Source organism: Phalacrocorax aristotelis, chromosome 4 (genome assembly GCF_949628215.1).
Source record: "Phalacrocorax aristotelis chromosome 4, bGulAri2.1, whole genome shotgun sequence".
Classification (NCBI taxonomy): Eukaryota; Metazoa; Chordata; class Aves; order Suliformes; family Phalacrocoracidae; genus Phalacrocorax; species Phalacrocorax aristotelis.
In genome coordinates this window covers 54,170,401-54,196,279 of record NC_134279.1, presented here as the reverse complement: position 1 = coordinate 54,196,279, position 25,879 = coordinate 54,170,401, and the positions used below count along the sequence as shown (strand labels likewise).

Below are 25,879 nucleotides of genomic sequence, written 5' to 3'. Positions count from 1 at the left end.
CCAGCCCAACAACGGGGGGGGGGGGCAGGGGCAGAGCCAAGTCCCCAACTGCACCCCACTCCACACACAGCAGTCCCACTGCAAAGAACCAACAGCGACACATGGAACAGCCTCCCCTAAACAGCCTCTGCTCCACACCACAGGGATGCTGCAGGGATGCGTGGTGATGCTGTGGGGAATGCTGTGGGGATGGGAAGAGTTGACCTCCACACTGCTGCGCTGCCTGGACACAGCTGGGCTCAGAGAAAGCAGCTGCTCTTCATTTCACCCTTCTTAAAGTGACCAAATGGCTCTAATACAATTTATCAAAAATTTTCTATGTAGAAACAGCTACCAGTATTTCCAAGACTTCAGTCTCTAGCATTGCTGTGTGTTTGGGCACATCCCGACTGCATGCACTTGACAGGCTAGCCAATGTGTGTTCAAATGCAGCAACTCTCTTTGAAGAAAAACACAAAAACCCCTAAAATGTTTATCTTCAGATAAATGTAAATTTCACATCCCCAGAGGGACTAAGACTTTTTATTTCTAAGAGAGTAAAATGACAACTTCCTGAGGTTTTAAAATGGCTCTTAGCAGCAGACTGTAATAATGCTGTTGGATGTTTTATATGGTTGGCAAATCTGCTCAGCCTAATTAAACACACCTCATAGACAGTAGGAACTTGAACTATTTTCCCCATCCATCCTAACCTTAGGCAAAAAGGTAAACAGAAAGCTAACGTCATCTTGGTATAGTGCTTGCAGAAAACCACAGAAGGAGCATTGGATATTACCACCCTCACCATAGATTAATAAAAATATTGCAACATGGCAAAACACACAAAACTTTTTTAAAAAACAAGCTCTTCACAGACATTTGGCTTAGAACATTATTCTCACACCCTCACTCATGTATGTTAAAATGCCTCCCCATGTATTGGCTCTTCTGATTAGAACATGTAAATGGTAATTTTTAAAAAAAAAGTCCCACAGCCAACATTCAAGAACACATACGTGTTCCTGAATAATTTAACAGTTATTTCCCAGTTTCACTCCAAGCCCTCAAGCCACTGGGTGGGTGTAATCTGCTCTAGACTCAACTGTGGCTGTGTACTTTGGCACCGAGTCAAAACAGAGAGGTTATTGTTTGATTTATATGCCAAGAGCCTCTTAGATAAAGGGCTAATGGCAGGCAGATAGATTCAGCCTTTGCATGTGGTGTTTATACAGACCCTTCTTCCCCCTCCCTCCTTTCTGTGTATACTCCAGGAAGGCTGTGTCACATCAAGAACAAGTTAATTAATTAACTCATACTAGCATAATATGATTGATAAAACAATTGATTCACTGAAGGTCATGGGGAGTGCTGTTAAAACACCAACTTTTCTGCCTCAACAACACATAAGGTTTTGAGATTTGCATTTTTCTACGCTGCAAACAGCAATTTTAAAGCAATAATCGCACTACAAAAATTGATGGAAGAGGCTATGAGGAATTAATCTGTCAAAGTGCACTGCAAAGTTCAGAAGATATTTCAGTATCAGATACTTGAGCAAAAAATAAATCAAGTCCTAAACCAGGAAGGTTCACATAACAGTATTGTCAATTCTGTAAACTATTGAACTTTCCCAGAAAGAAAACTAGAGGCCTTGCCTATGCAATATACTTCGCTATTTACTACCCCCAAACTAGGAGTATTTCCTAGTATATCAATGTTTATGTACTGTTAAAATACTTCTATAGGTAACATAGTCCTATATGACCAAATTATTTCTTAGATGTTAGCAAACTTCATTTTCAAATTATACAATTAGATTACTTTTCTGCAAGACACAAACAGCATAGATTTTTAATTTTTAAAAAATCTCATTCTAAAGATAAAGAAAAAAGATCATTAAAAATAGACTAGATTCTTAGCACTCTTTTGCCACCAATGTATTTTAAAACACTTATTTTAAACAGCAGATAGATAAAACAGAAGCTGCCACGCATTTTAAAGGCAGTTCTGAGATAATATTCAAGGTGTTGCAAATCAGCTTGCAGCCAGCAAAAACGGGAGCTGATGATCTGCCACGAAGTTTTACAATAGATTCTCTTCTGGACTACCTGAAATATTTGTAAGTAATAAGTGTTGGAAGTAGCACATTTTTATCAGGAATTTATTGATCAGTTCACTGTATGTTGTTCAATATACAGGTATACTTAGCAAGAAAGTACAGAATTAATGGGACTAATACAGTAGATTTGTTCATAAAAAGACATGATTTGCCACTAGAACTTAAAAATTCCATAATATTTTGCCTCCTCTCCTCTGTTTTCACTTTAGTACGGATCCCCCTGTGTCAGTAGTGCCGACCCAGCATGCAGGATCGCTTTGCAAATCAAACGGGGGAGCAGAGAACTTGCTGTGCCTAGTCCTTGGTAGCTGGGAGGGACTGCCAGGCAGCTCCACAGGACACAGCCCAAGTTTTCCTTTGCTACTAGTTTCACATGCAGCTGACTCAACATGGACATAAAACAAATGGGCAGAGCCCAGGGGTTACCTCTTTGAAAGCTCTGGCTCACAAAGGGTATACTGTCTAGTGGGCCAGGGGGAAGTTGGTTAAAACACAGGAGTAAGCGAGGGGACAGTTATTATACGCAAGTTATTATATTCAAGCTATTAGATTTAGCTTCATAAAGGCATACCTACAGATACTGACACATCAGGGCAATCAGTTTCAGATGCAGGATGATGAAACAGGCTGTTAATTACCATTAGGAGAAGAGAAAATAAGATTCACCAGCCAAAACCAATGACTAAGACCAAGAGGAACAGGTAAGTATTCTTTGAATTTTTTCACTGAGCATCATGGGAATAAGTTTTAGTTCATCTTACAATGAAACATATGAAGTATGGAACAGGATTTTCATGAACGTAGTAGCAAAAGTCTAAAAAAATGCAGAGAATACACAAAATCATAAGCTCATTTCAGACAGACAAGAATTGTGAAAGAATTATCTCAAAACAGCTTTTAAAACAACATCGTAATTTTAAGTTGCAAAACCGCAATGTTTCACATAAACCATTGTGTTCCAATCAAACCATGACCACTATATCCCAAACGAGGAAGAAATGTGTTCCCTGTTATCAGTGGAGCATGGGAGAACTTAAAAGCAAACAATTCCGGAGGTTCTTACAACACAAACAACATGGCAACCCCAAACTGTCCCACAACCACTCTGTTTTCCTATAGCTCTTTGCTTGGGACTGAATTCCCTTCCCTTCCTTCACAGATAATGGACAGTAAATCAGACTCTTAAAATCTGACATATTTCTGGTCCCACAGGTGAACTGAATTACAGTAAAATTTAAGAATTAATTACTAAGAGGTTGGCAAGGATTTTGTTCACATCAGGAACTCATTAAAAAGAGGGGAAAAAAAGCCTCCCAATAAAAGTGAATGGTAACACAGCACTCTATGTTTTGCCACACACCTCCCCCTTCTTTAAAAAAAAAAAGAAAAAGGAAACTTAACTACTCTGGCTCATTCATATATCTACTTTACAGACGGCCATACTTATAAAATAGAATATATACACAAGTCTGATGACTGTGGTCAACCACCATCTGAAGCAGGTTCGTCACTTGCCAAACCCACCATCTTAAGTTTTATCAAATATTTCCTCAATCCAAGCATCATGTAAACTTGTAAGGACAAGCATCTTAACCACAGTCCTGTTTCATGTTGATCTAAATATAGACGTATTTATATATGTGCTGTGATACACATACAAGAAGTGTTTTGGCTTCAGAAAGCCAAAAAGTTTAACATATACTTCAGCATCCATGACACAGAACAACTTTACTTGCTAATAACCACATACATGAGACAATGCAGCTGCGCACAGAATGATGTTATTGAAAAGTAATGCAACTCCACTCATTGTGGCTTCCAGTATCAAAGAGTAATAGTGTAAACCAATGACACCAGCGTACATTAAACCAAAATGGAAAAATAATTCAAGATAGCAAAAAAATAATTTGTGGGCTGTATTTTACCATAACAAAAGTCAGCACAAATGCATGCACACACAGAGACACACAGTATCTGAAAAGAAAATTAATTTATAAATACTCCTATTCTATTCCATTTACATAGACTAGCGTGCTGGTTTTGGATGAGATAGAGTTAATTTTCTTCACAGTAGCTAGTATGGGGCTGCGTTTTGGATTTGTGCTGGAAACAGTGCTGATAACACAGGGATGTTTTCGTTACTGCTGAGCAGGGCTTACACAGAGTCAGGGCCTTTTCTGCTCCTCACACCACCCCACCCACGAGTGGGCTGGGGGTACACGAGAAGCTGGGAGGGGACAAAGGTGGGACAGCTGACCCCAACTGACCCAAGGGAGATCCCATACCATATGGTGTCATGCTCCGCATATAGAGCTGGGGGAAGAAGAAGGAAGGGGCGGACGTTCTGAGTTATGGTGTTTGTCTTCCCAAATAACCATTGCATGTGATGGAGCCCTGCTTCCCTGGAGATGGCTGAACACCTGCCTGCTGATGGGAAGTAGTGAATTAATTCCTTGGTTTGCTTTGCTCGTGTGTGTGGCTTTTGCTTTACCTGTTAAACTGTCTTTACCTTAACCCTCAAGTTTTCTCACTTTCACTCTTCTGATTCTCTTCCCTATCCCACTGGGGAGGGGTGGGGGTGGGAGCGAATGGCTGCAGGGTACTTAGTTGCTGGCTGAGGTTAAACTACAACTAGTAATACAGAAATCCTATATCAGCTTAGTATTAGAACAGTTGCTTAGTGAAAAATTTCTTAGAAAACATTCAGAGCTTTTTTTTTTTTTGCCACAGAATTCACTTTTTTTTTTTTAAACTAATATGGTCACGTTCAATAATCGTTTAGTCAGACACCATTTCTACAATGTTTCATCTGATTACAGACGGCCCATACAGCATTTCCCTGTGTTAAAAACAAAACTACACAGTCCAACAAATAGTTTGGGGATCTATGGGTTCTCATCACCTTTGTGGTCTGTTTATTTTAGGTATTCCCAAGATCATTAATACCCACTTGAACCTATAAACTTCAAGGTCAACCAAAGGTGAAACATAAGGAAACTATATAATATGGAGATTCAACTGGATTATATGCTGTGAAACATTAAGGCAGTTTCCTTAAACTACACTTTCGTTTCTTCTTTCTTAGTAACGGAAGAGATAAGAAGATAAACTTCGTATTAAGCCAGAATTCTTAATTTGGAGGATTTACAGAATGACTAGTAATTCCTTTTCTAGAGTAATTTTAAAATTTGCTAACTGTGGCTTTCTAGAAAATGCTCTGTAATCAGAACAAAATAAGTAGAAAAATATTCATCAAACATTCCACAGATGGAATAAAAATATACCCCAAAAATTGTAATATTGTATAAATATGTTACCGCTGCCACGAGCAACATAACCCCCTAACGTAAGTCCACATTGATTGTTGTTAACCTACAGCAGTGATGTGTGATAGTACATGTATAAGCTTGTGACCAGCAGCACTGAGAACACACAAAAGCCGTACAGATACAACATGTCTCAAGATCAAGAGGGGTCTCCTTGTGGACCAAACATCAAGCAAAATCTCTGCAACTCCTGGACTAACTTACCTCTCACATAGTTATCCTTCTGCAGATGACCCGTGCCAACGCTAACAAACCTATACGTGCAGATAAACCAGATCATCTCTATTTGTGACATCAGAGAGAAAATATATATAAAAACTGTTGTCCTCTACAAGTGCTGTGGCATCCAAGTGCAGTGCATCAGAAACTGTAAAATAAACTGAGCAAGCAGAAGAGGCTGACATTGCACAGAGAAATTAGATTAGACATTAGATCAGGACTCTTCGTCTTCTCCAATCCACCCCATGAAAAAGAGAACTAGTGCTTGACTCCATAACAACTGGTTGTCTGCAAATCACAAAATTATTAGAACTCTGAACTGGGGAACTAACCAGGACACCAAAGCTGCTGTTCACTTTGGAAAATTTTGATTTAAATATAACACTGTAATACAAACATACTGGGAGTCATATAAGCAAACAGATTTAGCTTTGCAATTTGATATGGCGGCTGATACTGTTAAAAGATTATTTCTTCAGCATCTATCACATGTTTTGTAAGGAAGCAAGTTCCTCTAAACAAGTAAGGCTGCTACTGGAAGAAGCAACAGCACAAGTGTGAAATGGCTGGCAAAGGACCAGGCTCTCCCAAAATACATTTCTGAAGCCAGCTCTATTCACATTCTACAAAACAGACTGCCAGTGATGTTTCACACCGTTATACGACTACTGCGCAAACTGCAATATGTTTTTTGTTGTAATGCTAATGCTAATGCTGGAAGATATTACCCCGAGGCAAGTCTTAAGGAAACAAAGGCACATTTGGGTAGGGTAAGGGGTGTAGGAAAAGGCACCCAGGCAGAGCTGTTGCTGCTCACCAGGCTGAAGCATAACTGGAAGGGAAGCATTAGTCACGCAAACAGCCCTGAAACAGACGCCTGCCTGGCAACTGCACCAAGAAACAGATCACCATATTTGCCCTAAGTCCTTTTATGACAGTTACTTATCAACTTCAAGAACTTCTGTAATCTTGCATGATTATTATCCTGAAACCACATGCCTCTGGTTGCCTTAAAAGATACGAATTTCAGTGTGTCTCAAAACTTGGATTATCTCAATAACTTTACTGAAAGTCAAGTGTACCAATACAACAAGGATTCTATTGATCTTTTCTAAGGATTATTCTCTTTGATCTACTGCAAGTGTACTCACGAAACACAAGGTTTGATCATTTAACCGTTTCTGCTGACACCCAAAGCAGATGGACCTGGCAGATTATTGGCACAGAGAAAGAGAGGAGAGCAAGCAAGATGCATCTCAGGAAGGTAGGACTGGTTTTGACACATACTGACTGATGTTTAGGTCTTACTAATCCTTGAAGTATTAAATCCCACTAAGCTCCATCTTGTACACAGACATGATTTTGAACACATTCTGTGCAAAGAGAAAAGCAGATTAACTATCATCTGGGCAAAGAGTTCTAGCTAGATGATGTGGTCAGCACACCTCAAAACATTTTAACTCTATCCTTCCTCTAACCCCTATCTGTTCCTTTTGTAACTATGTTATTTAACAATGCATAATAAATACTATTACCATTTTCATGCATTAACCAGCTGGTAGGGCTCCCTCCCTTCTGCAATAGCTTCACACCAGCCATCTCTGCAGAACAGCCTTTATCACAGGCCACAGAACATTTAGCTATCCAAAATTTCCCCATTATTCAAAGAGTAGTACTAAAGGAGCACTTAAACAATTATGGTGGCACTGGGGCACTGAGTAGATAGCTATGCATCATACTTGGACTTGCAAAACCAAGTTTCAGTTCCAAATACAGGGAGGGTGGTGGTGTCACTTCTTGCTAGGTATTCAGGACTATGCTCCTCTGCATTGACTCAGCATGGAACCAGGTCTAGAAGTGCTTATGCCCCCCACCCCCCCCCCCCCCCCAGTAATACATTCTGTGGAAGTCTTCAAATATTTCTCAAAGGGGCTCCTGCAGAAGGGTAAGATGCATAGTCTGTAATAGCAGGTGATGTCATTGTCAAGTAGTCAAAAAAAAAAAAAAAAAAGAAAAAAGGTTATTCCAGCTGTCCACCACTATTCAAAAGCAGAAGTGGCACCTGATCTTTAGACCCCAGAGCAACAATTAAAGGCAGGCTGATCCAAACAAACAACCAAGCACACTATAGTGAGTAGAGGACTGCCAGAAACAAAACAACTGACCATCCAGATGAAGTCTGAAGCCAGTTTGCTTCCTTTAAGACAAACAAAAGGCAGATCACTGAAAAGTTAAATTCTTTCTGTTGGAAGAAGAATTGCTTATTGCGACCTGACCCACCCTGTTTTACAATTAGCAGATGTGGATATACAGTACTTCACAAGGTAAAGGGAAGGCTTGATGCTGAAAGGCTTCCGAGATATGCCACAGCCCTCTTGGTCACTGTAATAAAGCAGACCCTAATCATTCCAGCACTACCCCAAAATTCTCTCTTGTTCCTCTAACAGTGGCCAAACTCTGCAGGGGCAAAGGAAAAAAGTACATGCAAATTATTTCTTAAAACTTTCTAATATTCATAATGATCATTTATTCCTGTCTGAGTTTCAACTGGCTGCCTTTTAGTCCAACAAAATGGTTCTGTAAAATGTTCATTCCTACAAGCTGTAGGACAGCTTATGCAGAATGCCAGACCAAGTGCCTGTATGAATCAAGTTAATTGAAAGCTTCTGAGTAGGATTTTGTACACTACAAGGTATATCAAAACTCTTGCCAAGCAGCTCTTTAAAATGTGTATATTAAAGAGTTACTTGTCAGGGATTTTAATTTAGTTTTTGGACAAAGCAAATGAATTATGCTAAAAATAAAGTCTGATCCTTACAACATATGTATTACTTGGGAATACTACATGTAACATAATAGGTTACTTTAGAGCATTCTGTTCTGTGTTTTAAAGCTATTGCATAAGGTTATTTTAATAAAACTGATTCCAGTGAAAGAACAGTTAGTAATGAGGTGCTGACAATTGAATCTACATTCAGGGATTGCACTGGAGTGCCAAGTCCACTTTTACAGATGCACTGGTTAGTTATCCAATAGATGTCCTCGAGGCATGTAAAACCAATATATTTTGGGTCATTTTTGGCAGCAGAGATATATGAGACAAGTGAAAACATTTACCAAGAACACATCTGAAGTGTGTTTTTCTTATTAGAGAAATGTAAGAAAATAAACCCAGATACCATGGAATGCCAGGAATTCCCTCTCATCAATGTTTTTGATTTACAAGGACAATTTTTGGTAGTCTCCTTTGACCTCCCTCCCTCATTTGCTGGCCTAAAGCCTTGAGTTACCAAAGCAACATCTTGACTAGACCATTTTTAGGGCTTAATGTAAAGGAATATGTCTTCATCACAGAAGGAAAGACAACCCTTTCCGTAAATGACTCAGTTACCACAAAAATCATTGCTCATTAAGTCTGATGGCACAGAAAACATTCAAAGATACTCTCTCTATGAGTTGAGAACAGGTATTCAAGTAGGGACTTGGAGACCCAAAATAAATAGTAAAAAAATTACCTGAAGCAGACATTACATCTTAAAGATGTGTTGTTTGAACACACAGGGCCAGATTCTCTGCTGCATATTGATGAAAGTAAACTTGGATCAACTTGAGGGCTTGGCCCTGCATATCTTCCTTATTCCCCTCTCTTACTTCAGAGTAGCGTATTTGTCATAGTTTCAGTGCAAACTTAGAGCCCTAGCTTCTTCAGATCTCATGCAAACCTAATATGGCCAATTCTAGCCTTCAAAACCAACCTAACAGCTATTCAGAAAGAATAAAGCTCCAGCCCCAGGCTTTCCTTTTTATAACCATTTCCATACTCTGTTGATCTGTCATGGAGAACAAGATAAGGATTCCTGTCTGCATTGCATGTATTTATCCCATGTTCTGCGTATCTTCTCAAAACCTCTCCCTGATATACTTCTGCCTACCACAGAGTGAGTAAGGAGAATGGAATTTTGTCCTAATCCAAAATCTCTGGATTTTCAGTGGCTTTTTGTAGTCATTCAACATTAATGCTGCATCCTCCTCCTAAAAAGGGCTTGTATAAGAATGTGTCGGATGCTGCCTAATTCCCTTCCTCTTTTACATTGCCTCCTTACTATCAAAACCAAGTGTATCATTGATGGTATCTTCCGACCTGTGCAAAGTGTTTGAAGCCATATCCCCCTGTCATTAGTAAGACCTGCAGCTTCTTTTGTCAAGGTTAATTTCCTTTTTCTAAGGGGTAACTGAAAATAGCTCAATATGGATTTATTTTTCTGGTTGCTTATTTAAATAAACAGTATAGTTGTGGAGAGATTTAGGTAAGGTCATAAAACTTTTCTCTCCCACAGCAAATGGGAATCTTTCCCAGTTGAAGATCATTTTGGAAAATACATTCACAATCTATGGAAATTAAGCGGTACTTCACGTAGCACAGTTGTCCAGAGCCTGCAAAAGGACTGCTTCTGGGTCACAGTTCATCAGGGCATAAAAACTGGCTCGGTTTGGTCAATTTTCACAACCACTTTTGAAACTGTGAGCAGCTATAAAGCTGCAAAACCCATCTCAGCATTTCTTTGCTACATATCAGGAAAATAAGATGCACAAAGAGAGGTAGCACTGGAGCTAGGCATTATGAATTAGAATCCAAAGATTTGCCATCTAAATAACAGAAGCCATGCTAAATACTATTTAGCCCTGTTAAATAACAGAAGAGGAGGCTGGATTTTAGGATCAGTTATAAAAAATTAAAATCAAGACTTGTGTAAGTATTTATCTGTATGAAAACAAAGTAGTATTTCTCTGTGCACAGATTCTGTCTACTTTCCAGAGTAAAAGCATCTTTAAACTCTGCCAGGTAAATAGCTCGCTTCACATAAATTTTAGTCTGCATAAGCCTTGATTCCTGTTTCATATAAAGTTTGGAATCATGAAAGAATCTCAACCATATAGTCAAAAGTATAAACCAAACCCGTTGCCAACAGATAATACCATTTCCTTCCCAAACATTGATTCCTCATTAGAATGAGAAGCTGTCATTTGTTCTTCTCATCAGTCTCTTATAGCTTTTTCTTCTTTTCTCCATTGTAAGATACAGCAGACTTACTTTATAGTATGAGCACAGTAAACTAAAACACCCCTCCAGGTCACTCAATCACTCTCTGTTCTGGCACTATGGGTGAACAGCAAATGAGTAATTCTCCAGTATGTAATAAGGCCAATACATATCACTGCATTTTAAAACCTCATTGTTGAGGTCATTCAGGAGGCAAACTTGAAGGCAGCTGGCCAAGCAGAGTGAGAGCTAGTCTTAGAAAAATCTCACAGTGTCAGCCAAAGCAACAGTTACCAGGAGATTGTACTATAACACAAGAAAGATTGAAGCTTACTTTGGAGATTCATAAAGTCTACTTAAACAGACACAGTCTTCCTACTGCTATTGAACTCTGAATACATCTGCAGGAAAATGCACTGTGGCCACACCAAGAGAAAAGCACTTTGCAAACATACAGAGGGGAAGAAAGAAACTTGCAAAATTCACAAACGAAAGCATTAAGGTAACAAGAAAGGGATGTCAGTTTTAAAAGAAAAGCTGCAGACAACCAAAAAACCACCACCCCTAAGCAACATAAATATCTTCCCTTTCTGTCCTGACTGCAGACATAGGTAGTTACTCCTTCTGATAGTTTATCGGAAAGATATTTGTCCTTCTTTACACCTTGCAAAGAATGCACCTGCAGAACAGAGAGCAATGCTAATGAGGAAACAGTGGGAAGATAAACTACCTGAGCAATTGTACTCACTGAATTTCCTTACTGACATTAAGTTACTTTGCCGTGCTAACCAGCTGAAGATACAAGTATTCAAAGACCTGTTGATGGCTAGACAACATCTGGGTAACGCTCAAATTTATTGTGCCTTTCCATGGTCAAAGGAAAAAGTCAGAAACCTGGGACTTAATGACAGTACTCAAATAGAGATTATATTGAGAATAATATAAATACAGGGAGTCCTTCTCCAGAAGAACTAAAAATATGTCTTCAAAAAATTAAGCATGATGGGTTCTGGCTTTTGCCATTTTCAATTAGCAGATTCTACAGGCGACAGCATCTCGAACCTCTTGATCCTTGCACTCTGAGGATTTCTATGAGAGTATCAGAGGGCCCAGGAAAAAACTGAATTCTGGCTGAAAACTTCCATTAGTAAGCCTGGGTAGTCCAGACAAACCGTGCAGTTAGAGGTCCTCAAAGCACAAGCAACAAAACCTTGAGCAGTCCAGCTTCCCACAACCCCCAGAAGTCCTTTCTGGGGGCTGAGAGGCACAGATAAGGAAGAATTGCCCAGCTGATGGTGAGGGCTTGTCAGCCCAATTAATTCTTTATCTCAAGGAAAATAAGCTTCAAGCTTCTTATCTAGAAGACAACTTCTAAGGCTTCTGAGGCCTGTCATAACAGGCAATTGAAAAAAAACACAGCACCTATTAGGCAGGAATCTGGTCAGGTGAAGAACCCTCATGCGATTCCTCCACTGGTTACTTCAACAAACCCATTACTGCAGCAAACTGGGGTTTTGCAGTGCAACAGCAAGGTCTTCTAGCAATGCTATATACGTTACACAGTGCAGGCAAGCCAGAGGTCTTGACCTCTTCCCAGAATTTTCCACACTCGACACACCCCTTTCACCCCTTCCTTTTTTCCATTTCAAGGAAGTCCCATGTTGAAAGGATCTGGGCAAATATACACATTTATTGTAAGATACAATAAATCTTATCAGCTTGTTCATCTTATCCTGTGGCAACAGCCAATTATGTTCATTTGATTCAGGCTGGTTTGAAACTGAGCAGAAAGCATCTCCTGGAAAGCTTGTCTTGACTGACAAACCCCAGAAGCTAATGCAGCCGGGGCTGTTATTCCCAACAAGAAGATGCCTTGAGAAATTTCAAACAATAAGGAAATTCTGAATAGGCCTCAGTTCAGGACTGTGCTCTGAGCCCTGTACAAGCAAAATAAAGTGGAGAGGAGAGCAGGAAGACTGCCAGTCCAGGAATGTGGTGGCGGTGGGTGATGCTGTGTTTGGGCCATTCCTACTGTCTGATCCACTGCTTAGAGAAGCATCTCCTGGCTGGATTGCTGAAAAGGCAAAAGGTATCAACAGAAAAACCCTGTAAAGCCCAATTCACCTCCCTGAAAATGGACCTCAGTGGCACAGCATGAGTCCTAGGTGGGCTGTAATTTCGTCTGTCATTGGTGAAGGAAAATTTCAGGGAGGGGGTTTAATGCGACGTGATATCTACTTTTCATAAATCCTGCAGTTAAGATCTCTTTTTCTCCACAAAATTGCTGCTCACCTTTTTCAGAAAGGCAGATAGGAAAAGAGTATATATGGGTGGTGGCTTTTTTTATTGTTGGTGGTTGGGGATCTTTTTCCTTTGGGGGGTTAAGTTTCAGTTTAAAGCAATCCTCAAGAGCAGAGCTCGGCAGGGCACTGCAGCAGAGGCAGGAGGCCTGGTCCCCGGAGAGCAGGAGCAGCGGCTCCCGGCAGGGGGAAGTGTCCAGCAGCACAAAAGCTGCAGGAGCACCCCAGAAGCAGGGACAGGCAGGGAGCCCCGCACAGGCAGGGAGCCCGGCAGCACCCTGCTGCTGCTGAACCACCAACAATGTACCGAAGCAGATCCAACAGTGGTTTACACCATGCAGCTCTCCCTCTCTCTGTCTGAAAGAGGCTTGCCATCCATTGTTTTGGTTTACCCTTACTCCTCCACAAGACTCTCAGTGGATATGAAGCAATATAGCTGTGTCATCTGGATTTTCTTACTGTAGTATTAGTATTTCCTCTTTAATATTAACATTCCAGAAAGGAAAATTACTCTAATTTATGCCATAAATTCCCAGCTCATTCAAGAATAACACTGTCCTAAATTACCTTCTTATTACAAGCTTTTATAAACTTATGCATGCAAAGAAGTTGTGGGTTTTATTTTTAATTAATATCTACAGCTGGCATAAAGGGAATATTTAAAAAATAAAACTGAAAATACCACAAAGACCCAAGAACCATCCCCCAAAGCTTAGTTTGTAATTAATTCAGTGTTAAGATAGACATCACTCTGATATCCTTCAGATGCTTGTTCCCCAGTTAAAAAATGGAAAAAAAAAAAAGATAATAGAATCAGCCATTCAAAAAAAGTTGACTACCCAGTTTAAAAGGAGACTTTAACCTCCTTTCCAGTTTTAATTCTTGCTGCTCTTTTCTTTGCCATACAAGTACAAATAATCTTTCATTTTAAATTCATCACATCATACATGTGATTGTTCAAAGAATACTGCAGAGGTATGTTTTACAGACATCATTGGAGCTGCAGTTCCATCAGCTTACAGGAAAAGGGGGCCAGGGGAACACAACTCAAAACAGTTCCCTCTTCCCAGTGCAGCAAAGCCCTGCACGTAGGAGTGGGAAGGACACAGTACTGAAGAAAGGACAAATGGAGATCCTGCCTTTGCTTGTCCTGACACCTTAACTCCCCACATAATCATTTGCAACATTACCTGTACCCTCCCAAAGAACAGAACCCCTACGATTTTCTCCCCTGTGGTCTGCAGTCTTGTATCCTGAGAAATTCCCTGTTTTATTCGTTTAAAAAAAACAAGTTCCTTGGACAAGGACTAGGAGGAGAAACAGAAGTAGAAAGAAATTAAGTGACCTGTCCACGATCACGCTGCAAGCTGACAGTAGAGCCAGGACTGCAGTAAAGTCCCCTCAGCTTGCGGCCCTCCTCTATGCTCAGGGTTGTGCAAGAATCACCAGTACCAGCAGAGCACCACCATCACATCATGCACAAGAGCAAAGGTGCATCTTGAACAGGACTTTCTTCTCCATCCAAACTGTAACAGTTTTAGCACTTGTAAACAAAAGCACTAATCAGTCCAAAATAGGAATTAACAACCTCAGGACTAAGAAGGGCTGGGAGGAGTATGGATTTTCAACTGCCATTAACATGAGACCTTGAAATTTTATTACTACATCTTCATGAATGTTCTAATTTCTAACCGACTCCCTTTCTCCACACCCCAGAATACCTCTCCTTCCACCTCTCATACAAAGACCTAAGGAAAGATTTTGTGACTGCCAGGTTTCAAACATCTGGCCTGCATATTGATGTTTTCTGTGTCACACCCATCAACAAGATCACCTCATTCTGACCTTGTTATTTTTCCCCTCAATGCAAATTCAGATGATTTAGCAGCTCCATCTGCCTTGTCAGAAGTGCCCAGACACCTCAGCTATATTGCTCACTGAATTGTTTTAGGCATAGCAGCCCAAACATGAAGTGTGGTACATTATAGTTTCACATCTTTATGGAAAAATGTTTGCTGTAAGAACCCAATGGTTCTTTTATATTACATTAAACACATACATATTTCAAATAAAAATCTGACATTTTTCTGAAGCTTGCAAACTCCAAAGATTGGAGAAAAATAAGCAAGAGTGGAAAACCAGGCAAGGAATCTCTATTCAGCAAGTTCTTGAAATGTGCATAAACGAATTAAGTATACAGTTTATTCAGCAGAATACAAGAGCACATCAGAAGTGTTCCTGGGTAATAATAGACCAGACTAAAACAAGAGCAGACATACATATTTCTTTAGTTGCCCACAGTTCACTATCATGTAACTCTCTACTACTTGTTCTCACACACCACAGACCTGTGGCCAGAACGCAGGCACCTGAACCCCAACTTGGGGCTTCAGGGAGCCACAGGGCCTCCACGCACCTTGGCTCCCGGCTTGCAAGGAGTGGAAAACAGCACAAGATAAACCTCCATCAAGATAAACCCATTACTGACAGCAGGATGCTTCTACAGGATAAAATACCAATCTTAAAAAGCCAAGGTAGATGCTTTGAGAAACAAAGTGGCCAAAATGTTTTCAAATGGACATGATGGATGGCTCACAAACATGAGAGCTTGATGTTCGTCCAAGCAGACAACTCCTAGAAGCCACTGCATGTATGCTTAAAATCAGAAACTAAAATTGTTAGAAATTGCTCTAAAAACAGTGTGGGTTATCCAAATATGAAGACCAGCAAGAGAGCTGCAATCAGTATAATTTTTTAAAATTACCTCTGCCATTAAGCTTTCGCTACAATTTCCACTTCTATTATGTATCATTTGTTTGGAAGGACAGGGTGGCTATCATATTTTTTAATCAGAAACTAACAGTTCTGATCCAGAGTGGCTGCCCTTAGTTTTATGTCTATAAACTGTTTCATTCTTTTATATATATCTATATCTGTATATAAAAATGAATAAAAATTTTTGACACAATTCTCAAAGAGCATAACAACTAACATTCACACTGGAGCAGCAATATGTCAGTGGCTACAGTAGGTCAAAGAATTACTCTGAAAGATTTTTGAGGCTACTAATAATAAAATTAAGAACTCTACAATAGGGATTTTTTAAAAAGAAATTCCCTTCCTCACAAACAGAGCACCTTCAAAGTACAGTAACTTAAGCAGCATATGGCATTTACATTTTCATCTAAATCTTTAAAGAAGCCCATTATTTCCTTAGATTTGAGAAAAGAACCCTGCTTTATTTCACCACACCAGCCATAAATTATTCATTAATTCTGTTTGCTAACTCTGTAACTGAGCCCAGATGTTTCTGCTGGAGAGGCATTCCATCAGAAAAGTTAAATATAGCAAGCTGTGTGCAGGGAGCAGACCTCTCTCTCCCCCCACCACAGCATGCTCAAATATTACTTGAGAGAAAATAATGAAAACATTTGAAAAATATTCTGACTATGTGAGTCTGTGAAACACCACAGTCTGACCACAAAATTTCACGTATAAGAGCCCGCACACATTCCACTTGGTTGTAACTGAAGTTACTCATCCTGTCTCTGGGAAAGGTGCTGGCACTTTCACTTGCCAGAGTAAATGGAAAATTTACAAGTGGAGGAACACTCCTTGCCATGCACCGTTTACAAATATAAAATCAAGGCTTAAGTTTCCAATTACAAGAAACACTTCCGAGCCAGCTACCAATGGCAATAACCATGTTGATGAAGACCTGAGAGCATCGTATGGAATTTCTTACAGAAATGACACAGAAACTTACTGGTGGGAAATTTAGATCCATGTCAGTGCTTCAGAAGAACTTCAACCATTTTACACTGGCAAAGATGATTAATGCTAACATTTATAATCCAACACCAAGAACACAGAATGGAAGCTATGACCTTCAGCCACCCGTTCAGACACTGTTATGATTTCCAGGACTCTTCAGCAATTGTCTTAAGCTTGTTTGGAAATGCCTGTTTTAAGTTAGAAACTATTCCTAATTATTACATAGTTGGAGAAAAAGTGAAAGATGCAGGGTTGACCATTGCAAAGCCACAACCTTTGAAGTTTGGAAACTATTCTCAGGCACACAACACTACCTCAGTCGTGAACAAAGACCACAGGAGAGATTTTGAGAGGTCATCCAGTCTCTTTGCTCTGCTCCAAGGCAAGGTAAACCCTATTTAAACCATTATTTTCCTAATCTGTTCTTTAAAATTTCCAGTGTAACAGGTTCTACAAGATGACTTTGCAGAGGGAGGGTATTTTGGGGAAGCTCTTACAGACTGGTGTGGTAATGATGCCACTGCCCTGGTACCAGGCATCAGCTGCTGTCGTCCAATTTTACTGCATTTATAGAGCAGCAGCTTAGTACCTTGAGGCCAAATCCTGTTGTTCTTTAGCCACCTGTGTCCACCATAGGAGACTGCAAAATATGTCAAGTCTATCTGTACTGTCAACAGAGGCACCTTCCCACTAGCTAGCAAATAGGCAAACAAACCTTGGTATATATACTATTAGCCACCTTAGAATACAATAAAACTCTGCAAGCCATCCCTGCAAATGTGACTATAGAGAAGACTGAAGTAATAATTTTAGCATGGAAAGGCATACTAGCCCTAGCTTTTATTTCCTCAATGTCAATAATGGTAGGAATAATGAATTAGTAGCACAGGTCAACAATCTTAGGGCAATAAGTATCTTTAAGTATCTTTTTTTTTTTTTCCCCTAGTCCATGCTGCCAGAAATTTTCTTTATTTCTGGTAGCTACTCAAAGTTAGAACAAACGACAGGTACCATGGTATATCTACCATGGGCAATGACCTCTTCATTTTGCTGTGTAGGCAGATCTTAAGGACATCTCATTTCTAATTCAGAGATCAGCTGAAAATCAGCCAATGAGAAGAACACCAGAATAAATTTTAAGTTAGTCACCCCGGCAGCGACTTAAAATTGAGTCCACCTATATGACGAAATGTTTCCTCTCCAACTCCTAAGAAGAGAGTTATGCAACATGAAACCTAGAAACTGGACCCAGTCACAGCACATGTGGGAGATGGAAGATGACAAAGGATCTGGAGGCTCTCAGAAAATGAAGACCATATGTTGGAACAGTGGAAAATCTTCTGTGAAGTCTCTGAGGGGGAAGAAGAGGGAGTAGAGCACAGGTGTGAAGTACCAAAAGGAGTCAAAACAGAAGAACAGACTCTATATTAGCCCATCTTGAAAAACCTTTTTCTAATACATACATGGAGGGAACATTACAGCAAAAGAGAAAGAACTTTCAATCTCCTTTGCACTGCATTAATTTCTAGAGCAATGCTGAGCAAAAATTTTTTTTGTGGAGTGAAACCAGAACCTGGTGTATTTCCTGGTTTATGCATAGTAACAGAAGCTGCAGGAAAGTTTCAGTTCAGACAACTCAATTTAGAAAGTGAAACATCAAACCTGATGCACTTTACAAGCAATGCCTCAGCTGCAAATAATACGCAGCTACGTACAATTGTTCAAAGTTTAAGTTTCCTTGTTTAAGCTAAAAAATAGGCCCTCATGAAGCTGTCTGGGTACCTAAATTTGTGCCTAATTATCTTTCTCCACAGTTATTGTGTTTGAAAACAGGGGAAAAAAAACTTAAGTTAATAGGTAGTCTAACAAGAATTCAGCACGCAGCTCACTTCATTAAAAGAGTCTTATGGGAAAAAAAAAAAGCCAGACTTAAGACCTACCTGTTTGCATGACCTGTAACTTAGGCAGAAAAAGAAATATCACAAGGCAGAATTTTTAGTGTTTGCTGATTTCTATTACAGTAATCTACAGCAATTTAAACAACCCAAATCTAAAAACGTCCTGGGAATCTCCCACTTTTGTGAGTCTTATCTGGCCTGCTCACTTAATGCACACATACAAACTGATTATATTCCAGCAGAATTAGGACCAGATGGAGTTTTGCTGTAAGCTTGATTTTTTTTTTAAGAAAAGACTTGTTCTCTGTTCCTTCTTTTTTTTCCTCCACACAAAGATAACAAACATATTCAATATCTTTAAAAAAAAAAGACAGAAAAAAAGAATGTTTACTTTGGTTGTGCTAAGCAGCCAGGTGCTATAATATTGCAAATTTCATCTGTAGTCTGCAGTGCCGTAAGTTCCACCATGTTAACCATCACATCGGTCTTGTGGCCGGGAAGCTTGGGAAGTACAGAAAGTATCTTCTCTGCAAGATTGTCACCATAATGACCAACTGCTCCTAGGGAAAAAAAAAAAAAAAAAAAGAGACACCAAAACTGTCAGGTACATCACTAGAATTTAAAAAAAACCAAAAACACAACACACAAAAACCAAATGCCACAAGCAAAATAGCCTCCACTTCTTTTGGAAGGAAGGACCTGGTAGCCACAATATCAAGATCACAATTAGCTTTTCAAAGGTATTTTTCTACAAAAGTTGAATTAATTTCTGGAATGTCTGAAGTTAAATATATTGACAACATTTCAGAGAGATTCATTTAAAAGGCATAAATTAGACTTAGCTAGTAGGTATTCATTGATTTTGCACTTAAATACGTAAAACATTTCTCTGCATAAGAAATTCCTTAAACAAGATTTGCAATGGTTATTGCAAAAAGCAGGCAAACATTTATATATACATGCCCACATCCATGTATATGCATGCAAACTGTACTTTTCTAAACTAATAGGACTGTACTTAAACGGACTGTATGCAGGTTGCATAAGTAGCTACACAGATAGGCTGGCATAATATTAAAATAAACAATTACCAACAACATGCCACAGTCAAGGACATTGCTCCTATGTGGACTGAGGGCAGCACAGGTGAAACCAACATGAAATGACTAAAACAACCCAAGTTACATAGTATAAAATGTCAATGTGACCATATTCCAAGAGAAACTCCGAATTCCAGTTGGCACGTTTTCTTCAGTTCTCCTGCTTTCAAACACACATGCGCTTCTTTCCATTCACCAACTCCCAACACAGGCATTACAACCAACTTACAATATATTAAGACTGCAAGCCAAGCCAAAGCAGGAAAACATGACACACACTACAAAAGAAAACGTTGGAGAGGGGAGGAAGAAACCTTATTGCCTTTAAGTCAGGAACAAGTTGAAGGTATTTGTACTCTGCCACTGCAGCAATGGCTCAGCTATCATGACAGGGCTGGACACCAGTGCTGAGCTTAGCAGTGTTCTCCTGGCTTTACTCACAGGAGAAAGGGGACTTCTGAAGCCACCTTTGAGAGGCAGGAAAAAGATCTTTTAAGATATGGGTCCCAATCCACCAAAGTCTGTCCATGTGGCTCCCTATCTGTTCTCACTTCTGAACCTTTCCAAAGACAGAGGTCTGTTTCAACAGGTGAAGTCAGCTTCACATGCTCCATAAATCCAAACAAGGCTCTTACATCAAGAATAGTAATGGGGTCAGATTATTAACTATTCTTGGATAAGCAGAAGGTTGTCTCCAGCAAGTCTACAGCAGCCATGTATCTATATCGTAAAATGATCTCATGGTTTATCAACTACCTGGAATTGTAATAGAAGTCAAAAAGAGAAGCAAGGATTGAAAAGGAGGAGAAAAGTAAAGTCAGACTCCATGCTGGCTATGCCTCTATCCACAGAAGGCGAGGAAGGCACACGTGTCCAGCATGTGGTAGTACTGCACTGTGGACACCTGGCCGCTCATCTGGATTGAGATTACCAATTTGTTTCACCAGAGACTGTAATAGTCACAGAATGACAGCAACTTTCCTTTCTACCATCCCAGACAGATTTAGACCACTGAAGTACAGATGAAACGAGCTTGGTTATCTTTGCAACTCCCTAAGCCATCTGCTCTCCAAAATCCCTACGTTCTTCTTATTAGGTCAGTCACTTGTCAGCCACACTGCAGTTATCAACACTCACAAAGTTACAGACATGGAAAACAGATGGTAATCTTCTGAACCTCCACCCCCACCACTGGAAGCAATGTCTATCTCTCCACACTTGCTGCACGCAAGCAACATTTAGCTAGACAAGACACTTAGCTAAACTGGAAACACCTCAAATGCAAATAAATCCACATTAATTACTAACATCCCTCCTTTCTCCTTGGCAGAGGGGGGAAGTCTCAGTGTATTTAAATTGCTTCCACAACTAGCAAGTGCCATCTCGATCTCCTTCCCACAACTGCTACTTCTTGGAGGCTCTCACTGGTCTGCAGGCACTAATGGCTTTGCTCTGCCTCATCGAATCAATCAGAAAAGACCTCCTGGAGCTTTTAAAAATCCCTGTTACCCCTGACCAACTATGCAAACCAACCAGGGCTGGAAAGACAATTAAAACTCATAAGACTAGGACAGGCAATCACAGGGAGTCGCTTTTCAATCTGACTGACTTCAGCAGGGTGCATGGGACCGGTTTCCGTCCTCTCTCATCATCACTGTTGAGCACAGCCAACAGGCCACTTAGCAGCTTCTCATGACAAATGGTGTTCAAGGCAGCTGGTAGCTTTAATTCTGCCAACGCACAGACAGATCGGGTGTTAAAGTGACAACGAAAGTTATCTGACCAATGCAAAATAGGAGTCTTCACACCAGGCTAATATCCAGCCTTGAGGATACAGGAAATCTTATGTATCACATTGTTCTAATTTTATTTGGTCTTCTCATTTAGAGTTACAAACTGAAATACATGACATTTGATACAGGTAATAGCTGGCACAAGTGATAAAGTCAACCCACCAACTCTTTAATAGCAGCCAGGAACTCATTAACTGCACCTCCCCTTCCCCTAAAAAGGCACCAAGGTCATGCATACAAAAAAAATATCTCCCTAAACCCATTACAAGCCTTATATCACACCATTTGTACTCCAATTCTTATGTTTTCCTACTGGTTCTACTGCCTGGTTCAAAAACAAAACAAACAAAAAAAGCAGATTTAAGGGACAACTGCATATCACAGAAGCATTGTGAGAGCTTGGGCAATGGTTAGACTTTAAAGTCAGTTGCTAAACACGAGGAGCTTGAATTAGAAAGCAGTTCTACAAAGGCAGTGCTCACTAGCCAACAGCTAATGCAGCTAATTTCTACTGAGGGCTTTTCCTTCAACTGAAGTTTAAATATAAGTCAGTATGCACCAAAACAGTAAGTATACAAGGTGCATCTTGCCCCTACTATCAAGCTTTCCTAACATCTGCTGTTTTAACTACTTTGTAGATTAGTTCAGGACTGGTGGTTTTGGAAAGATACACGGACAAACCCATCCCAGTTTTCACAATGTTTCAACACTGCACACTCACCCAATGCTTTTCTGAATAAGATCACCGCTAGGAAGACTTTACACTGAAGTACTCTAGTGGGACAATTCCTATGACACAACTCTTAGGCAATGCATCACCTCAGTGAGAAAGGGGTTTAAAATATCACAAGGCAGAAATGTTTATACCTGTTCCCTCAAAAGAAGTTAGATATTTGGAGTTCTGATTCCAAAGATTATCAAAGTTTTGCCATATTCTTTCGTCCAGCATTAGCTAGCTTAAGCTGACCTTGTTAAACAGTGCTGGAAAGCAGCCTATATGTTCCCAGAAACAATTGTGCAGCATTCAAGGCAAACTAGAGCATCCTTCTACCTTGCCAAAAGACAGATCTACGTACTCCTTTGTACAGATGAAGGGAGATCGAAGTAGTCAGTTACCTGTCCCACTATGCTGGCCACTGAATCTAAAAACAACAACAAAAAAAAGAAAACACACAAAAAAAATCCAAACCAAACACTACAACCTGCCCTCCTCAAAAAAAAAACCCAAAAAACCCCTTGTAGTCCAGCAGGAGGAGCAAGGAAGCCCACAGCCAAGTACCACAGCATCAGAGTGCTGCCATAGAAATATGAGATTCCCCATCTCTCACAGACAGCTATTGCAACATATATAGAGTAGTAAACTTGCAGATAAGAAACACTTGAGCATCTGCTAAAAGCTCATGTAATTTCCACATCCCCTACACTGACCTAGCCACCTGCATTTTTCTTTAAGTAGGCAAAACCCATTCCATTTATTTACTTATTTCTGTAAAGCCTGTAGCAAATTTAATGTCTGAAGTATTTAAAAACCTATTTAAAAAAAAAATCGTGTGCCTATTCCACAATAGCAGAATCTTTACAAACCAGATCACAGCAGAGGCTGCACCCTGACCCGCAGTACTGAGTTGACACCACTTGAATATTTTCAGCTGCCATCACTCCTCACAGCTGCAGTCTACCACCTCAAGTGACCAGAATAATTTAAGCACCAGTTGCCTCTTGTGTCAAAGCCTCAGCCTGGTTCATGAAAAGGGGACTACTGTACTCTACAGGCCTCAGTATTTATGTTTTCAAAGCCGCAGCTTATATGCTAAGGAAGAAAAAAGCATGGCTTTGCTTCCTTTAAAGACATTAGTGTCAATCTACTGATGTGTCAACTTGGAAGATGCTGCAATCAAAAACAGCATGAGTAAAGTGCTCCAAATTAGAAACATGACACATAACAAAAGAAATAGACAACTACAAACAAACAGTTTAAAACAAAAGTAATCAGAAAGAGACACTAGTCAGAACCAGACTTTACCAGAAAGGTATGGGCCTATGTTAAATCTTCATTCTTTCCTCCTCTATGAATGGGATTATGCAGTAGGATGATTAAGGCATGCCGCGACTTTCTTGTCACTGTGGCTGCTCCCAGGAACTGAAAGGGAATGACATCTACACTGTGTTGATGAGCACCTGAATTGTGCTTTTTGTATCTGTTAGAAGGCTGAAAACATTACAACCACCGTAAGGGTGTGATGTAGAGATGATGCCTGGCTGACAGTGAGGGAGATGATACAGAAAGTTAAACCTGAGTTTGCAGCCTTGGCTGAGGGCAAACATTCCTGTGATTTTGACCAATACACACAAAAGTGCTAGAGGAAGATAAAAGTGCTGCTGCTGACAGCACTGAAATATGCAACTTCAACAACACTCGTACAGAGGTTATTCTTCAAAACTATATGTTAACTGCACAGGCACCCCTCTGCTATTTATTCTTCTCTGTCTTTTGCTCACTGTATTGTATTTCAAAATCACCTCCACATACCAGTGGGTGACACCTCACTATTCCCTGTGCTTACAACCCCCATCCCAAATGCTGCAAAGCACCATGAAACTGGAAAGAGAAATGCATCAAGCTGTTCTGAACACCAATATCTGAAAGGTATCAATGAGCTTACAAATAAAAAAGGAAATCTGGGAAGCTAGAAAAACTGCTCCATAAGAGGTGTGAATGCTGGCAAGGTGGTAACTACGAAACACATGGAAGTAGCATGGGGTTACAATATGGTATCACAATGCAAATATTTAGGAGAGCAAATATGAGAGGAAAAAAATAAAGAGCAATTAAGATGCCAGAGTTAGCTCTGAGTTTAACCCGTGGCACTTACCAGAGCACCACTCTAGCTGGGAGGATTTATTCTGCTTTTTAAAGAAAAGTCAGTGAACTTTAAAACAATAAGCTGACAAACAAAACCAGCACTAAACATACATACAGATTAGGGACAGCACCAGTAACAAAGTTTTATACAATCAAAATTCAAGAAATGATCATAAAGTACTAAGCCTGGGGTCTCCTCAGGGCATAAAAACAAACGTCCCACCTTCTGGAGCAATGCTTTATCAGTAAGATCCTACACTGCAGGGATGGGCAGTATCCATGCCACCCCCAGCTGAAGCCATGCCACTGCAGTGAGGGCAGCAAAGGCCTCACGTAGAAAGATGATCCCTGTTACAGCTCAGCTGAATGTTATGTCATACAGGACAAAAACAATAATTATTTTGCTTAATTCAGTATTTTCCTCTCTATTCATTAAATACATCATGCATAAGTAATGCTGAACACACACACACACAAAAAATTATAAAACATAGAGCTAAGTCAATTAGATTATAAACAGTAGAGCTCAATCCGAATTTTAGAGTAACAGCTCAGAAGAGATTCTTTGCTTCACGGAAGCTAGAAATCTAACCTAGTCTGTTAGATGCCTTCTGATTTTTTTTTTAATAGAAAAATGTGCCATTTTATATGTGACTTTATTTTTTTTAATAATTGTCAGAACAAAGATAATACAGTTTCTTGACACTGGCACCAGAGGTTCTTTACTAAAATGTGCTTAATACTGCTTTAGTACGTTCTTTAAAGTGGAAAGTTCTTAATATTTAAGTATCATTGTTTTCCCTTAGTTTAGTCATTTGCATTTGCAGCACCAGAAAAGGCACTTCTGAGACATTTTGATTTTTACTATTAGAAATCAATCGGTATTACTGAAAACTGTTTGTTATTCTAGCCTAACATCTTATTTGCTCTAAGTAAGAACGGAACGTGAGCCAAAAATAAAACATCTGTTAGTGCAACTCCTTTAGACATCATCCAGAGCTACTTAAAGCTGTATTCCATCCAGGTTTTCAAGTTAGAAAATATTTGCCTCATGATAGCCTATTCAGAGTGATTCAAGGTCACCTGGTTCAAAGCAGTAGCCTGACTTAGTCAGAGAGTAGCTCAGCACCTACACGTAATGAACTTCCAGGGTTTTGTGGAAGTGCTTGCAATATGAAAGCATTCGCATAGTTTAGGGATACACAACCATTTCTCATATCTGCAGCCCACATGTTGGACAAGATTCGGGTATCAAGAAGACATTTACAAATCAAATCTAAAATCTTTCATCTTTAGGGAGAAGAGATTTTAAAAGTTGCTTGAAATGAGCTGCAAATGAGAAAGTCTACCTCAAAGGCTCCACCTGCACCGAGCTGTTATTTGGAAAAAAAGTATTTATTTTTCACAATGCGGACTGCAAATACACATCATAGCTTGACAAAAAAAAAAATACCCAGTGGCCCAGTT

The 25,879-nt window shown here is 39.8% G+C and overlaps 1 protein-coding gene across 4 annotated transcripts in view; it reads right to left on the bottom strand.

Moving 5' to 3' along the window:
• The window catches only part of SCFD2 (sec1 family domain containing 2), a 207,670-nt gene that overhangs the window by 178,601 nt on the left and 3,190 nt on the right, over window positions 1-25,879 (bottom strand). For all 4 annotated transcript variants that reach the window (XM_075091468.1, XM_075091467.1, XM_075091470.1 and 1 more), the window contains exon 2: window positions 19,048-19,216. In XM_075091468.1, coding sequence (XP_074947569.1) covers window positions 19,048-19,216 — 169 coding nt within the window. The remainder of the gene's footprint in view (window positions 1-19,047; window positions 19,217-25,879) is intronic.